The sequence below is a fragment of the Myotis lucifugus genome, unplaced genomic scaffold, assembly GCF_000147115.1.
Source record: "Myotis lucifugus unplaced genomic scaffold, Myoluc2.0 scaffold_72, whole genome shotgun sequence".
NCBI lineage: Eukaryota > Metazoa > Chordata > Mammalia > Chiroptera > Vespertilionidae > Myotis > Myotis lucifugus.
The window spans coordinates 177,426-194,948 of NW_005871120.1; the positions used below are offsets into that span (position 1 = coordinate 177,426).

The following is a 17,523-nucleotide window of genomic DNA, read 5'->3' on the forward strand; positions in this document are numbered from 1 at the left end:
AGGATGTGGAGTGGCCACCACTCACACACGCTGCTGGTGGTTAGTGGAAACAGACAGTTTGGACCACTGTCTGCTCACCACGACGGCCCGCAGCTCCACTCCTAGCCGTGTACCCCCTGGAGACCATGACTGTTCACGGAAGTCAGGCACTCTGTGCTCACGGCAGCGGCCGCTGTAGGAACGACCCGATGCCCACCAGCAGGGGTGGATGCATACCTGCCGCGCACTCACACCCTGGACGGCTGCGCAGCTGCGGGATTAGGTGGTCTGTGGCTCTGCACAAGATGAATCGCGCAGACGGGTTGTGAGTGAATTAGCCAGACGTGATGAGACGCACACTGTGATGCCATTCACGTGCCAAGAAAGAATGGAAGGAGCGCCCCTATGCTGTTAGAATAAGGGGAGTGGGCTGGGGAATAGTAACAGCTGGGGCATGTTGTGGGGACCATTTGTTATTCACAAATTCTCAATTGGGGCGATAAACATCCTACCCTGTGGTGTAGAGAGCACGGGCAGCTATAGGGTATTACCATAGCGGATGTCATACCTGACATACCATGTTGTAAAGATGTGTTGCAGACACAGTATGGCCCCCAAGAAGATGCCACCCCCTCAATCCTGGGACTGTGAGTAAGTTATAGGGCCAAAGGGACTTGGCAGATGTAATTAAGGTTCCTAATTGGTTCAGATAGGGATATTATTCTGGCTTTTCCGAGTGGGCCCAGTGCAACCACACGTGCCCTGTGCTAAGAGCAGAAAGGGTGATGGAAGACCGAGCACAGGATTGGCCTGGGCTGCTGGCATGAAGATGGCGGGATCACGTGGGAACCGCGTGAATGAAAGGGATTATGCTAACAACCAGATGAGCACACAGTAGTCTCCCCAGCTAAGCACGGATGTCCATTTTCCAAGCCCCTCAGCCAAGCGCTCAGCTGAGCCTGCCCGGCTCCTGATCCATAAAATCGATGTGACAGCCAATGGGTGTTGCTTTAAATCCTTCTCATCTGGGGGTGGGGGGGTACGTTCCCAGACACCCAGTGATGCCTGAGACTGCAGACAGTACCAAACCCCATGCATGTTTTCCATTTACATACAACCTATGATAAAGTTTAATTTGTAAATTAGGCACAGTGAGAGATTGCCAACGATAACTAATAATAAAATAGAACCATTTTAACAACATGCTGTAATAAAAGCTATGCGGATGTGGCATTATCAAGTAAAATAAGGGTGACTTGAACACACGCTCTTCAATACCTCGACAGTCAATCTGATAACCAAGACGGCTACTGAGTGATGAACGGGCAGGGAGCCTCTACCGTGTGGATGTGCCGGACAAAGGGATGAGCCATAGCCCAGCATGAGATTTCATCACACTACTCAGAACTGTGCCCAACTCAAAACTTATGGCCCTCGCTGGTTTGGCTCAGTGGATAGAGTGTTGGCCTGTGGACTTAAGGTTCCCGGGTTTGATTCTGGTCAAGGGCACATGCCCAGGTTGCGGGCTTGATCCCCAGTAGAGGATGTGCAGGAAGCAGTCCATCAATGGTTCTCTCTCATCAGTGATGTTTCTCTCTCTCCCTCTCTCTTCCTCTCTGAAATCAATAATAAAATATTTTTAAACCTTATGAGTTGTTTATTTCTGGAACGTTTGCATTTACTATTTTTGGACCACGGATGATCATGGGTAACTGAAACTGTGGAAAGTGAAACTATGGATCAGGGGGGTTACTATACATATTATGCTCTTAATTTCTGTTAATCATTATGATCAATTTCATCGTTTTATGCCCACACAGCACTGCTTACCTCACTCTGTAGCACTTACTATGGTTGTAATTCTCTACTTACGTGTCGAGAATTAAGTTAATTGACTGCCACCATGGGAGCGGGGTGCTGGGTTTCTGCTCACCATGGTACTCCAAGCGCCTCGCGCATAGTGTGTGCTCAGTAGACACTTATGGAGTGAATGAATGGATGCACTGTTTCCCAAGGTGCCCCAGTGGTCCTCTGAACTGCCGTGAACACGCTGGTCTTTACCGTCTACCCCGGGACTCACCGCATTCTGAGGCTGTTGCACGAGCTTCATGAGCGCAGGATGGTTGTAACCTGGGGATGGGAAGGTGGTTAGAGACCAACATCGCAGCTGTGGGCCCTGCGCCCCTCCTCCATTGCCCGCCCCTCCCTTCCTTTCCAACCTCTTCTCATGCCGCCACTTCTTGGCAGACAAAAACACCCATGGCTGGGCCCACCCAGACCCCCTGACTCAGAATCTCTCAGGGTGTGGCCCGGAAATCTTCAACAGGTTCTCTAGGCAATTCTGGGGTTCAGGTTTGAGACCTACAGAGCTACACAGACATAAGAGGAGCTGGGTGCAGGTGAAAGCGAACTTCCAGGTCTGGGAGGGCTTCCCCAGGCCAGCGTGATGAATCACAAATGTGGTCCCCACTTTCTCCCCCAGCGCCAACAGATGGAGTCAAGCTGCTTTAAGTGTTGGCTCAGGAGCCCAGTGAGTGCGTGGCACAACCTGCCATCTGAGGCCGGCGTACCGGTTCTGCCTTCACACATCTGCTTATTCCCAGAGTCCCGTGGCATTTACTGTCCAGCCTGGGCCTGGCCCTCCACCACAAGGTTTAAGACACCCTTTGACTCAGCAATTACTCTTCTATGAATTTATCCTGCACCTGTGTATGAAGACCAATGTACACACATCCTAACTGTGCCACTCCAACATCTCCAGGCTTGAAAGCTACCGAAAGTCCATCAACAGCAGATCAATTGTTGCCAGGGTTAGCAATGAAGAGAAAACTCCTGCACACAGCTCAGAAAGTGGAAGCTTTTATTGTAAAGGGCGGGGGTGTAAGACAGGACTGCCCACACCAGAGCCAGATGTCCTGGGCTCAAAGGCTTTACTTCCGTTTACTGAGCATCTACTATGTGCAGGGGGTTTTCTGTTCATTATTGCGAGTCCTGGCCACAACTCTCACGGCAAGGAAAAGTTTGTAGGCGGCACCGAGGTCAGGAGACCAGATCGGAAGACCCTCAACGGCAGTGGCAAGTGTTCAGCTCAATGGATATCAGCTGAGTGAATGAATAATGCAGAGACCCAGCAACATGGAAAAACTCCAAACTGACGTATGTGAGAAAAGGCTCATCCGTGAATCTGGGAGCAGGTCACAGAACTTGGAGAAAAGCTCTCAGTCTTCAAGCATCACCATTTTTATGGCGCACACCTTGTACTTATTTTCTTTCAGTCGATTCATTTTTTTAATTTAAATACATTTACTTTGAGAGGAGACTTTAGAGTACAATGGTGAGAGGCCTGCCCACCTCTGAGCTTGGGGCCCGCTGCCTCCAGAGTAACAGATTAGCCAGTTTAGACGGGTATGAAAGACCCAGCATCACCCGGGGTGGGGGGCAGGGGGCCGTCTCCTCCATGCAATCAGAGAGTGAGCAGATGTGGTTTCACTCAGCCTGCTGCAGGGAGCATGGACTGGGGGCAGGATTGGGCGGGGGCGGGGGGGCGGTTGGGCCAACCATCCCCTTCTGTCCCCATGCCAACCCGAGGTGTGCTGGGCCCAAGGCTGGAAAGCGCTCATTACTCAAGGAAGGAACATGGTGGGTGTTTTCCCCCTGTTTTCTGGCTCGAGGCCTCTCAGCTCTGCGCTTTATCACACTGCCTGGTGTGTGTGACTTCTCTGCCTCAGATGAGCAGGTATGAGATCACAGATTCAGCTTGTCTACCGGCTTCATTAGGACAGATGAAAGCAGAGTGGGCCCCTCAGATCAGGGAACTCCTACCCTGGGCCTTCGAAGCCCTGGACCGCCCCCCACAGCAGGGCAGGGGCAGCCGTCTGGGAGGCTGCTGTCACAGAAGTAAGCAGAGAGGCAGTGAGTCGCTGGTTGAAATCCTTTGGCTTCTTGGACACACTGGGCAAACCCTGCACCTTCTCGAAAGCTGGCTCCCCCATCAGTAAACAGGTGGGGGTGTGAAATGCTAAAGTAACCAACATTATAGGACTGTTGTGGGGATTTAATAACATGAAAGGCACTTAGCAATATGCCAGGCATAGAGCAAATTCTCAGTGATTAAGAGTTTAAAAATCACCTCAAAGGCTACAGATATGGGAGAAAAGGTGGCGCGAGAGAGAAACTTAGAACTTCTAGTCTTTTTAACAGCTGCTGCCGGCCTGATCCTCCCGTCCCAACACACATACACTGGCTGGCTGGGGAGTCCAACCGAGGGAGCCTCGCGGGGAGAGGGAGGGTGGAGGAGTCACTGGCCCACAGCCCCATGACTAATACATGGTGGAGCCAAGATGCAAACCCAGGATCACTCGAATCTAATCCCTTTCCCTCTGAGGCAAAATGGAGGTGGGCTGGTAAACCTTAGCATCCCAAATGCCTACCAAGGCCGAGGCATGTCTGAATGACGGGACTCTCCAGAGAGAATGAGTCACCCACTTACTGTCTAATTGCACCTTCATGGGGAATAAATAGGTGGGAGGCACTGCGATGGGGGAAGCGGAGGAGGAGTGGGGACCTGATTTGGGGTCTCGGGGGAAGGCCCTGGCTGCCGGGGTGGGAGCTGCTGACGAGTGGGAGCACAAGGGGCCAGGCTCCACTGACAGCCTACAGCCCAGGGATCCAAGGGGAACCCACAGACCAGAGAAACATCGGCCATCCAAGCTGCAAACACCAGCTACTGCAGGTCCAGGTCAGCCTGTCCATCCTGTCACCTGTCCCTTCCTACAGCAGCAAGTCACGCTCCGTGTGACCAGAAATGAGCCTGTGAGGCAGGTGCTGCTGGTGGCCCCATCCAGGCTCCTTGGCACCTGTGCTGCGCAGGCCACCGCCTCCCAGCTGCTGTGCATGCGTCTGATAAGGGCTCCAGCTGCCTCCGGCTCTGGAAAATCGCCCTTGGTGCCTGGAAGCCACTTCACCCCAGAGCTGACAAGTCCTTCCTTCTGGCAGCTGACGGGCAATGCCCGCCTGGCACAGAGGTACACAGAGGCCGGTCTCTTTGCTGCAGGCTGGGACCAACTCTGGGGTGCAATGCATGCTCAGGAGCACCCTGGGGGACCAGGCAGTGGTTGGTCTCCGGCTGACAGCTCATCCCTCTTAGCTTTCCCCCCTGCCCTGTACTGTTTCCCCTCCCCCCGCTTTCTGCCGAGAGCTCTCTCTCAATAAACTACATGCACAGAATCCTGCCTCGGGCCCCTCCTCTGGGAAACCCAATCACAGACAGCGGACATCAAACTCTGGTCACACAGACCTGGGCCCACATCCCGGCTCAGCTTCCTCGCAAGCTGCTAAGCTCCGCTTCTCTATCTGCAAAACCAAATACTAATACATACCTACCTAGTAGGTTTAGGGGGAGGAGTAAACGAGAGAAGACATGTAAAGTCCCTGGTAACACACCCTCTATGAATAACTGTGGCTTTCTTCTGCCCTTGAGGGAAGTGTCTGGTAACATGCGGGCGGGCGTGCTGGAAGGGACTTGCGGAGGCTGGGTAGCCACGGCTAAGAGAGAGAGGTTACCTTCAAGGACGGGTGTTCCAGCTCTTACCTATGGGGACAGAGGAGATCTGGGAATAGAGATCCAGCATTCGGTTGCCATCCACGTCGACCAGGTAATTGCCTCGGCTCTCTTCGTAATTGCAGAAGAAGTGCACAGCCTCTGCGTTCTTCGGGAAAAGACAGACTGAGTCAGGCTCACGCCACTCCCGAGTCCTCCATGTTTAGGATTCAGCTTGAATCAGGGAAAAGGACCACGACCCGACCAGTCTATGGACATGCGGAAGGTCTCTGCGGGTGCCAGAAATGCCACATTTCCTCCCCGGGGTAATTACACGGGTGATTTGCTTTACGATAGTTTATGAAGCTGTGAATTTGTATTGTATGCAGTTGTCTGTGCTGTTTTACATATCACATCAAAAAGGTTGATCTGTATCTCTCAAGATGATTCTGATAGGATGTATATGGTAAGCCATAGAGCACCCATGAAGAAAACTAAAAACACACACATAGTAATTATGGAAGAAATAAAAATGTTAGACTAGAAGTTACTCACTTAATGCAAAAACACAAAGTAAAAGAGGCACAGGGGAACAAAAAGGATATGAGACAAAGAGGAAAAAAATGTAACAAGGAAGATGTAAATACAACCATATCAATAATAACATTAACTGTGGACGGACTGAGCAATTTAATTAAAAGTCAGAAACTGTCAGACTGCATTAAAAAGGTTCAGCCATAAGCTGTTGACATGCCACACACTTGAGTTTCAAGAATTCAAATAGGTTAAAAGTAAAAGGATGAAAAAAGATACATGAGCCCTAGCCGGTTTGGCTCAGTGGATAGAGCATTGGCCCGTGGACTGAAGGGTCCCAGGTTCCATTCCAGTCAAGGGCATATACCTCAGTTGCAGGCTCAATCCCCAGTCCTGGGTGGGGTGCGTGTGGGAGGCAAACAATTGATGGGTCAATGTTTCTCTCTCAGTGTCTCTCCCCCTCCCTTCTATTTTCTCTAAAAGTCAATGGAAAAATATCTTGGATGAGGATTGACAACAACAAAAAAGATAACATGATTCTCACAGCAATCATAAGAAAGCTGGAATGGTCTATACCCGTGGTCGGCAAACTGAGGCTTGCGAGCCACATGTGGCTCTCTCTTTGGCCCCTTGAGTGTGGCTCTTCCTAAGCCTTAGGACTACCCTAATTAAGTTAATAACAATGTACCTACCTATATAGTTTAAGTTTAAAAAATTTGGCTCTCAAAAGAAATTTCAATCGTTGTACTGTTGATATTTGGCTCTGTTGACTAATGAGTTTGCCGACCACTCTATACTAATATCAGACAAAATCAACTCTAGAATGAACAACAACAACAACAACAAAATGTTCCCAGAAGTAAAGAGAGGCATTTAATGATGACAAAGAGTCAGCCCACTAAGAAGATACAACAATTATAAACATACATGGACCTAATAACAGAGCCTCAAAATATATGAAGCAAAAATGGACAGAATTAAAGGGGGAAATAGTTCTACAAGAATAGTTCTAATTTCTTAAATAAAACCTGAAGTGAAAAACCTAATGATAATAATAATAATAATAATAATAATAATAATAATAAAAAGGATAGTTCTACAAGAAAGTTGTTATGTCCTGGAGACTTCAATACGTGGCTTTCAATGATGGACAGAACATAGGCAGAAGGTTAACAAGGAAGTAGACATGAACAATGCTTAACCCAATATCTCACCGGTACCCACAGAACACCCCACCCAGCGACAGGGCAGTGCACGTTCTTCTCAGGTACACAGGAACATTTTCCAGGATAGACCATATGCGGGGCCATAAAAAGGCTCAATACAGTTAAGAGAATTGAAAACACACAAAATCTGTTTTCTGACTACAATGCAATGACATTAGACATCAGTAACAGAAACTTGAGAAGTTCACCAAAATGTGGAAATCAAAGAACACAAAAATAACCAATGAGTGAAAGAAGAAATCACAAGGAAAATGAGAAAAAAGGGTTCTGAATAACTTTTTTTTTTCCTTTTGAAAAGAGCCAGCACAGAAAAGCATCTGTGCCCCTCAGCTAAATTGTACTAGAGAAGCAATGGAAGGAACGTTGCCTCATCGCCACTTACCTGAATTGTATTCAGCTGTTTCATTAACTCCTGTGGGCAAGAAAAGCAAGAGCATTACAGCAAGGACACACTCTTCAAAGTAGTTTAAAATCGTTCAGGTCTTCCCAAGTCTTGGGGCTGCTTTTCCCTTCATGCGAATAACTTCATAGTTAAGTAGTCAACGATATTATAAATATTTAAAAATTGCTTAATATAAATTGTTGGTGGGAAACTACTCCTGACAGTTAAGTGATCATTACAATGGACAGACTGGAGATTTAGGCATTGGAAGATAATTAAATAAACTAAAATATTTAACAAAAAAATTAAGTTGAAGGCGTTTACCTATGTCCATAGAAGCATGGGTTTTACTTTTTATTTAGAAGAAAAAAGACTTTAACACCATGTTAGGAAAATAAAATCAACTGAAAAATATAAATTTGCACCCAAAGACCCATTTATAATTACTGTATAATCCAGATATTTTATAAACCACTGTGCAATTCTATATGGAAACTGGGGATTATACAGCAGTTGCTTTAATATTATAAAGATTTAACCTCTAAAAATGATTTAATATAAAATAAACTTTGGCAATTAGTGTCATAAAATTATATATGTCCACATTAAAATAGAAAATATTAATTAAAATATTAAAAATCTATTCCCAAAACATTTCATTACTATTAAACGAAAATCTACCGATTCCCAATAGAAATATGTGTGGGAAAGTCTCCTTTTGTGAGCAGACACTCTCCATAATAACTACAATCATTTATCAGAAAAGGATTTCTGGATTTATAAATAGTTGCACTGACAAAAGGGGGGGGTATCTTTTGACACTAAAAAATGACACTGGAGAAAACTGCAAAATATGCAAAGAAAAATTTAATTTGTACTAAATATGGTTACAGTTATTTTTTAGTGCAAACATTAGAAACAGTATTGCACATCACTTCACAGAATCAAGGTTAGTCAGCCTCCAAAATGTGTCAGATGCAGATTTTGTAGCATCTTTGAGTAAAAGTTCCAGTCTCCATCATCACTCAACTTGTGTCTCTTCCAACTCACACATTGACATTTACTCCAGGAATCCAGAGCTATCCAATGTCTCTCATATGCCATGTACTGTCACCCTGTATGCCTCTCCACATACCGTTCCCCTTGCCTAGAACAGAATGCACTCCTTTGGCAAATTCCTCCTTTTCGTCCTTCAAGGTCAAGTGCAAGGTCATTTACTATCCATTCCCTGCGCTATATAGCTTTGCCATGTTCTTCCACTGTTGGTAGGATGTTCTGCCCCAGCCCTTGACCTGCTTTGGCCAACAGAACAAGGTGGAAGTGATGGTGGACCAGTGTGGGACTTGGGCATGCTCTCCTCTACCATCACCATGAGAACTAGCCCAGCCCAACTTACTGGAGGATGAGAAACACATGGAACAGAGCGAACAGAGCCAAGTCACAGCAGTGACCAAGCCAAGCCTAGCCTAGACCAACTGATGGCCAGTCATTCCCCAGGCATGAAGGTGGGCCCAACAGAGCTGCCTGGCCAACTCCCAGTTACCCCTAGGTGCAATCTGTATGCTACTAAGGTTTTGTGACTGTTTGTTACACAGCATTATTGTGGCAGCAGGTACTGATACATCTCCTCTGAGAAGTCTTCTTTGACTTCTTATAGCAGAATGGCCTTGTTGAATGTCCCAGATCTCTAGTGGTAAAATCTCTGAAAGCAGCTAAGAAAACAGTGCCTACGTTTGGCTGTATTCTTGCCTCACTGACCCTTTCTGCTCTTTTCCAAAACTCCCACTCAGGTATGCTCAACTCACCCGAGATTTAGGCCCGGGGACTTCTGTCTTCATCAGAGGCCCATCATAATCAAATTCCACGTCGACTTTGGCTGCAGCCTGACTGATATGCCTGGATCCTGCAGGAAACAAAGAGAGTGAGAACCCATGGGGATAGCAGGTATAGTGAGAATTCTGCCCTGACTCCCAGTGTTCCCAACAGAGGCAGTCCCAGGACCTCAACCCCATCCCAGCCAGACCACCCCAGAACACTGAGTCTGGCCTGATCTGGGCACCACAAAAACACTGAGGATTTTAAAAAATATATATATTTTATTAATTTTTTACAGAGAGGAAGGGAGAGGGATAGAGAGCCAGAAACATCGATGAGAGAGAAACATCGATCAGCTGCCTCCTGCACACTCCCTACTGGGTATGTGCCCGCAACCAAGGTACATGCCCTTGACCAGAATTGAACCTGGGACCCTTGAGTCCACAGGCCAATGCTCTATCCACTGAGCCAAACCGGTTAGGGCAAACACTGAGGATTTTTTAAAAATGGGAAAGCCCAGTGCCAGTGATGTTGTAGAGAAATGACCTAAATGTCCGGCAATAGAAGGTAGCTAAATAGAATATGATGTATACCCCATTTCATGAACAATGGAATATTGTGCATCCTTTAATAGTTTCAAGATAGACATATTTAATATTTATGGGTATGCAAAGATGCCCGGGGTATTAGCATGTGAACGATCAGATTAGAAAATCATCCAAATTTTGTAAAAATTCAATCTATATCCAAATGTATATAGACCAGAATCTCGAAGCCTTGGCACTGCTGACATTTTGAACTTGGAAATTCTGTGTCGTGGGCTGTCCCGTGCCCTGCAGATGTCGAGCAGCGTCCCTGGCCTCTGCCCACCAGATACCAGTGGCACCCACCCAAGTTGTGTCCTAGTTGTGAAAATCAAAAGCCACGCAGGAGAAAACAATCAAATGTCTAAATTCAGGTGGTCCCCACCTGTCGATTTTTTTTGTTAAAAACACTTTTGGGCACAAGTCATTTGCTTGAAACTCATTTCACCTGTTTTTGATATAGTGCTAAAGTTATAGTGTGTGAGTTCCCAGGCTTAACCCCATGAGGCTTTTTAGCTCCGCATGTTGCTGAGACGTAGAGGGTAGCCTTAAACTCCCCATCTCCTTGGTCCGTGAGTGAAAGGCAGCTTGGTGAATCCAAGAAGTGTGCAATGAGTTACAATCTACAATCAGTAACCCCTAGAGCAGTGGTTCTCAACCTTCTGGCCCTTTAAATACAGTTCCTCATGTTGTGACCAACCATAAAATTATTTTCGTTGCTACTTCATAACTGTGATGTTGCTACTGTTATGAATCGTAATGTAAATATCTGATATGCAGGATGGTCTTAGGCAACCCGTGAAAGGGTTGTTCAACCGCCAAAGGGGTCGCGACCCACAGGTTGAGAACCGCTGCCCTAGAGATCCCTTTAATGTCTCCGGTCTCCTTTATCTTCCTGGTACATATTTGGTGGTTGAGAAATATTAGTTACTCTTCTAGGGTTGCCATAATTGCATCAAACTAGGGAACCACTAGTGACTTTATGTAAATCATATGTGATCTTATTTCATCTTTACACAATGCTGAGGGGGAGCTGTTACTGCATGTGCTAGCGCCTCTCTCTCTCCCTCTCTCTCTCTCTCTCACACACACACCCAGTTTGCCAAACCATACAAAACCATATTAGAAAACATATTTAAATTCATTCATAATTTTCTATAATTGCTTTGGATATCAAAAAAGGTTTCCAAATTAATTATGTAATGTAATTAATTATGTTGCTCTTTGAATGTAAAGTCAATTAAAACCCAATACTACCCTTATTTTAAGGATGAAGAAACCAGCTTTTGTTGTCTTCTGTCTTATCTTAAAACTAGAGGCCTGATGCACGAAAATTTGTGCAAGATTAGGCCTTCCTTCCCTGGCTGCCACCACCGGCTTTCCTTCAGCACTCGGAACCCAGGCTTCGCTCCGGCCCAGCTTCATCCGGAAGGACGTCTGGAATGATGCCCCGAAGGACGTCTGGTCTAATTAGCATATTACCCTTTTATTATTATAGATGAAAAGGGAATTCCTAAAGAGTCGATTCTATTAGTAGAGCGTTAAAGGTCATGGGACATATTAATGACTTTTTTTATACACTCAATTGTTTATCTCTTTCTTGGCCAAAACTCCAGGTTCCTAGTCAAGGCTAACTCCAATTAGACCTGCAGAAAACAGGGCTGCATACCTGGATAAAATCGCTCGTAACTAGTGCTGATCTTGCTTGGTTTCAGCAAAGGGGGAAAGCAAAAAGCTGGAAACTAGCAAGCAGTCCTCCAAATGCGGACGTGCAAGCCCTCCCGTCCTTTCTCCAGAAAATGTCCTGATATCTCATTGTTGCACTCAGATTTCTTGGGAATTGGGAAGTGGGACTGCTGGGAATGGAGGCAGTGGCAGTGGGAGCTGCGGCCCTGATGATACCAAGACTGAGCAAACAGGAGCTGGGAGGTGGGGTAGGGAGAGGCGTGGAGAGAGCAGGGATTGACAGGCACGGGACAGGGATGCTGAGGGCAGGTGCAAGGCAGACGGGTCTGTTCCAAAAACTTCAATGGTTCCTACCATGTGCCAAGTCTTAGTGGGTGTGGATGGAAGAGGGCCAAGACTGCTGGGCAGAGACCCTTAAATTCAGAGCCGGGTAAGCTTGCTGGCAACTGCGCTATCAGGCAAAGAGAGATGGGGAAGCTAACGTGTGAGCTAGGCAGGCCCCACCAGGCACACTGTCATCTCTAGTTTTCATTAATTCACAACCTGCCTGTGAGATGGTAGTGTTGTTCCCATTTTCTGAATGAGAATCAGAGAAGATAAGTGACTTTCCCAAGGTCACAGAGCTAGTGAGTTGCGAAGGCAGGATTTGAACCCAGGTCAATATTTCTGCTTTTCCTACTATATCTCAATTTTTAATTTTATAGAGAAAAATAGTCAAATACCAATACAATCAAATACCAAATATCAATACAATACCAATGATGATATATAACATCCTCTTAATTCGCTGAATGATGATATAAAGCCACAAGAGAAAAGAAGATCTGAATGGTCACGGAAGCCTTTTCTGGATCTCTTATACCAAGTCACCCAAGCATCTGTCCATCATCAAGCACGGACAGGACTGTACCAGGCATTATCTGGAGCACTTTACAAGCATTATCCCTTTCCAAGGAGGGAGATGTTATTCGCAGGTTACAGAAGAAGACACCAAAGCTCAGAAAGGTCAATTAATTTGCCCAAAGTCACACACCTGGTAAGTGGCTAAACTGGAAGTTTGTCCGCCTGACCTCTCCTTTCCTAGGTAATTGGAATGTAACGGGTGGCCTCTTTGATCCCATCTAGAGTAGGTCTTTGAAATGAAACATTTGCAGCAAAACAACTCGCTTCCCCCAGAAGCAAATTACTATCGGAAGCACAGGAAGCAGAACAAAAAAAAGTTTGAGTTACTATCGAATGATCCAGTATTCTCATTCATAAATAAGGCAGCACACCCAGGAGGCAGGGGTCTGCCTGGACACACAAGACCAGGCCCGCAGGTAAGTCCAGCCCAGCCTTCTGGGCCCAGCAGTGAGACTCGTCACCCTCAGTGCCCAGGGGACAGCCACAGTCAATTTTTAACTCCAAACTATAAAAACAGCCATCAAACGTTTTTAATATCCTCTTGATCTTTTTGCTGAGAGTAATAAATGAATGTCATTTCCCCAAACAGCAAGATGTGAGCCAGGTCAAAGTCAAGGCCAAGTTCACCTGGAGCTGTTTGCTCTGCTTCTCTTATAAACAATCTTATCTCCCTCCCTGCAACTGTCCACCCCCTTATTTTGTGATAACACGATCATTGAGGAACTAGCAATAAGCAGCAAGGAAAAAAACACCACGTCTAATTTCACCACCTGGAGACAACCATTTTGCAGTCAAGTCTCCCGGTCTCTGTATTCTACTTGGCAACGTAAGATTATAAACATTTTTAGGGGTGGCATGAAACGATGCCATGGGAACACTGTCTCAGGCCATGAGCCTCCTCAAGTGTAGTGGCTCTACAGTGATCGGATGGGTGGAGACACACGCGGAAGCATCTGCACGCGGTGGGTGGCACCAGGCTGTGGCTTCCGACTTGGGTGCTCTGCTCTAGGAAGAGGTCTACGCAGCCCTGAATCCCGCACAATCACACGAGTGGGCGTGGAAGGGGACCCGCAGCTCTGACTGCAAGCCTCAGATGAGACCAGCCTCAGCTAATAGCTCAGCTTTCCCCTCATGAGCCACCTGGAGTCAGAGGATCCAGGTGAGCCCCATGGGTTCAGGTCCACAGACACTGTGAGACAATAAACATTATTTAACCAGCTAAGTGTGGGGGGATTTGCTATGTGGCCATAGGTAACTAACACAGTGGTGAAGGGTGTGAGTCCTGGGGCCACACTGGCTCAGCTCCAAGCCTGGTTCAGCCCCTTGCTAGCTCTGGGCAAGTTCCTTCATTTCTCTGAGCCTCACTTTCCTCTGTCTGATGGAGTTGTGGCAAGGGCTAAATGGTTAAGGATAAACTATTATTCCTATAATTTAAAAAACCATTTTCCTATTGTTACTTGCCCATAAGCAGTGTATGACAATGCACATATTATGGTAACTTTGCCAACACTGTGTTTTATTATTAAGAAACTCTAAAAAAAACCCAAAGGCTGGCCAGTGCCTTTGTCTCCAGGCAGTCTGTCTATCTATCTATCCATCCACCCATCCATCCATCCATCCATCCATCCATCCATCCATCCATTATCTATCCATCATAATAGAGATGCCAAATTGATAGGCCAAAAAAAAACACAACTCATTGCGTTTCTGAATCTGGCATAAGTGTGCCAAAGATTCGACTCCAGCTGAGAAATCGCAGAGCTGAGTAACTCTGATTTAGCCCCTTCTATTTTTTTGTATTGTGTCTCCATATCCATGCTTATAAAATGGGAGTTAGGACACTCCCCACCTTACTGTAAATATCAATTTGAAGTGCTTTCACAGGAGCCATTTCTTTAGATACAAGTAACTTGTGAAGCAGGGAGGATTATCATTGTCATCCCCACTTTCCTGATGGGAAAACTGAGGCTTGGAGTTCTGCCCATTGCTTAGGCTCACTGGGCTAATAGGTGGTGGATGAAGCCAGTAGCCCAATCTTATGAGTCTTAATCCATTGCTCTTTCCTTGATTCCTCCAGAGGAAGGCTCAGATGTCCTTGAGAATGACCTTCAAAGGCTGAGCCACATGTGCCACCAGGCTGGAGTGCCCCAGGGGCCACGCTCTCTTTCCTCTGATGTATCTTCAGCAACCAGCACAGCGCTCCGAACCTCGGAGGTGGCTCCACAGTATTAGTTATGGAACGAATGAATCTTCCATGCCCACGACTCTCCCTCCTACTTGGTGCAAACTAGACCTGGATTATTCTGGTTTCATTTTATTTTTAACATAATGATAAGCATTTACATGCGTCTCTTATGATTAAATAAAACAAAACAAATCCTCCAAACCTACTAAGGCTACCAAGGTGGAGAACAACAAGAAAAGACTGAAAAGCTGTCACAGAGCAAGGAGATGGGGAGATGTGACAATGTGCAAGTGGGAAACTGGGTGAGGGACATATGGGCTCTCTCTGTACTACCTTTGTAACTTCTCTGTATACCTAAAATCATCCCAAAGTAGAGAGCATGCTAATATTCCCGGGAGAGGAGCGAACATTGTCTCACCCAGGATACAAACATGCAAACCAAGGACACGCCAGCCATTTGCCTTCAGAAGGCAGACAGGACTGACAACAATAAGGTGACACTGTGATGACAAGCATGGGGCTCCCAGAGAGCTGGGGACAGCCTGGAGACGCCAGGTGTGCGAAGGGAGGTCACTGCTAGCCTCTGCCTCTCTCAGAGCCGCATGGATCCATGTGCTGTGTGACCTTGGGCAAGTGACTCTGCTTCTCTGAGCTGCAGTTTTCTCACTTGCGGAATGGGATTCACTCCTGCCGTCCTCCTGGGACCACTGGGAGGGGGGCCTCTTGAGATCATGCAAGCAGGGTGTTCCCGGATGAAGCTCACTTGGCTAAGCTGCCTGAACTCAGTGAGGCGGAGAGAAAGGGGAGCCTCCGAGAGAGCCAGAAGGCAGGTGAGCAGGCGGTGGGTGTGGGGGGTGGGAGGTGAGGGAGAGGGAAGTGGTGTGGGACATTCCAGGGAGGCCACCTCCTGTCTAGTGCCATTGAGCACAGCTAGCCTTTACATCAGTTACAAGGACTCTTGTTACTTTCTTTGTTTCTTGGCAGCAGTTCGAGTTGTGTGTTTTGCCTGATGGTCCCTGTGGGAACAGCCTGGGCCTTTCTAGCTGCTGGGGCCACCACCTCTGCGCAAGTGGGGGGATCAGCTCCCTGCCCACTGCAGAGCTGACCGCCTGGGGAGCAGAGATGGGGGAAGGGCAGGGGGTGATGGGGAGGGTTTTATGGGGGTGATGGGACAGCCCTGGAAGCACTGGCTGGCCAGTGACTTTGTCCCCAAGGACTCTCCCACTCGGAATCCCTAGTCTTGGTCATGCTCCTGCTACCGCCAGGACCCCCAGAGCTTACCGGGCACGAGCAGGCGGCAGTTGTGCTGGAAGCTGCAGGCCAGCCGCCGGGTGAGCAGCATGGAGGCCATGATCCCCTCCTTCGGGAACAGAGGCCGCCCTCACACGCTCCCCCTGAAAGAACCAGGAGCAGAATTAGGCCAGCGAAGACCACGCCCCCTCCGGCCACGTATCCCACCCCCTCCACGTCCCTCAGAGTGTGGAAAGTGCTTCTGACATCAAACCCTCTGCTTTCAGACGGAATACACACTGTAAGTCATTTTCATTTGGCCTTGACCATACCCCGGTGTCAAAAAATAAAAAATAAAATAAAATAAACGGAGCCACTTTAAAACGGAGCCGGAGCTGCCTTGCAGAGAAACTGCCTTGCACGCCTCATGCCTCAACTCTTGGAATGTTAGAACGGGATGCAATAACCTTTGGACGGAGACGGAAGCAACCCTGTTTCCGGAGAAAACTGCTTGCAAAGATACCAAGAAAGCAGCTATGACTACCAGACTGAAATGTAAAAACATTCTCCGCCAATAGAAATGCCTTCCTTCTGCTGATGCAATTGTCCCCCTGCCCCCTCATAGAGGCCCACTGCCTTCGTCTCCGAATCGGAACACTAGTTGCACTCCTTCCCGAATCCGTGGGTGTGTCCCAAATAGCTGTTCTTACTGATTTCAAATACATGCTTGTCTGCCTCTCACTTTGAAAGGCCCTTTCATTTTTAACACCAGGTGGGATGATCACCCCATTTTCTAGGTGGTAAAACAGAGAGGGGGTAGAGTTGGCTTGAGATGTCGCTGCAGGCGAGCACCTGGGGCAGCCGACAAGTCTGTTCTCTGCACAATGGAAGGACCAGGATGGAGGAAACTGCAGAGCAGCCGTCGGTGTGGGAGGCCGGGTGCTCCCTCTGCCTTGTTCTCACGCAGGCTATTGGGCGTTGGGCTGCGCGGGAACCCTGTGGACAGGGGAGCAGCTGGTGGGCCATTTTGGGGGTGTACGTCTCCAGTATGAACAACCATCCTGAGTTTGCTTGGGACTGAGAGGGTTCCCGGGATGTGGGACTTTCCAATTTGAACCTGGACCCGTCCGGGCAAACTGGAGAGTTAGCCTACCCAGCACCAGGAGTCAGGGTTCTCAGCCCCCACTTCACAGGGCGGGGGGCTGATTCCCTCCAGACTGGTCCCGAGTCGTGCCCCCAAATACCTGAGCTTAGCTTTGCTGGCTGCCTTTTGCATCACCGGCTGGGAACAAGCCCCATTGTTTGCTTGTTTCCTTTTATCACCTCTTCCTCCACAATCCCGCCCCGCCCCCCCCGCCCCGCTCTCCTCCCCCCTCCCCCCACAAGCCACCATTCAAACATGCTCTCTGTGCATCTTTCTGTTTATGAATCTTCTTGCTGAATGCCGGCTTTGTCATCTG

At 47.7% G+C, this 17,523-nt stretch overlaps 1 protein-coding gene across 1 annotated transcript in view; it reads right to left on the reverse strand.

Moving 5' to 3' along the window:
• Positions 1-16,212, reverse strand: part of ABAT (4-aminobutyrate aminotransferase) — a 37,829-nt gene extending 21,617 nt beyond the window's left edge. Inside the window, exons 1-5 of the mRNA XM_023755211.1 lie at positions 16,115-16,212; positions 9,466-9,563; positions 7,661-7,690; positions 5,570-5,687; positions 2,060-2,109 (exon numbers count right to left, since the gene is read on the reverse strand). Of these exons, the coding sequence (XP_023610979.1) occupies positions 2,060-2,109; positions 5,570-5,687; positions 7,661-7,690; positions 9,466-9,563; positions 16,115-16,184 (366 nt within the window). The 5' untranslated portion in view covers positions 16,185-16,212. The remainder of the gene's footprint in view (positions 1-2,059; positions 2,110-5,569; positions 5,688-7,660; positions 7,691-9,465; positions 9,564-16,114) is intronic.
• Between the last annotated feature and the right edge of the window lie 1,311 nt (positions 16,213-17,523).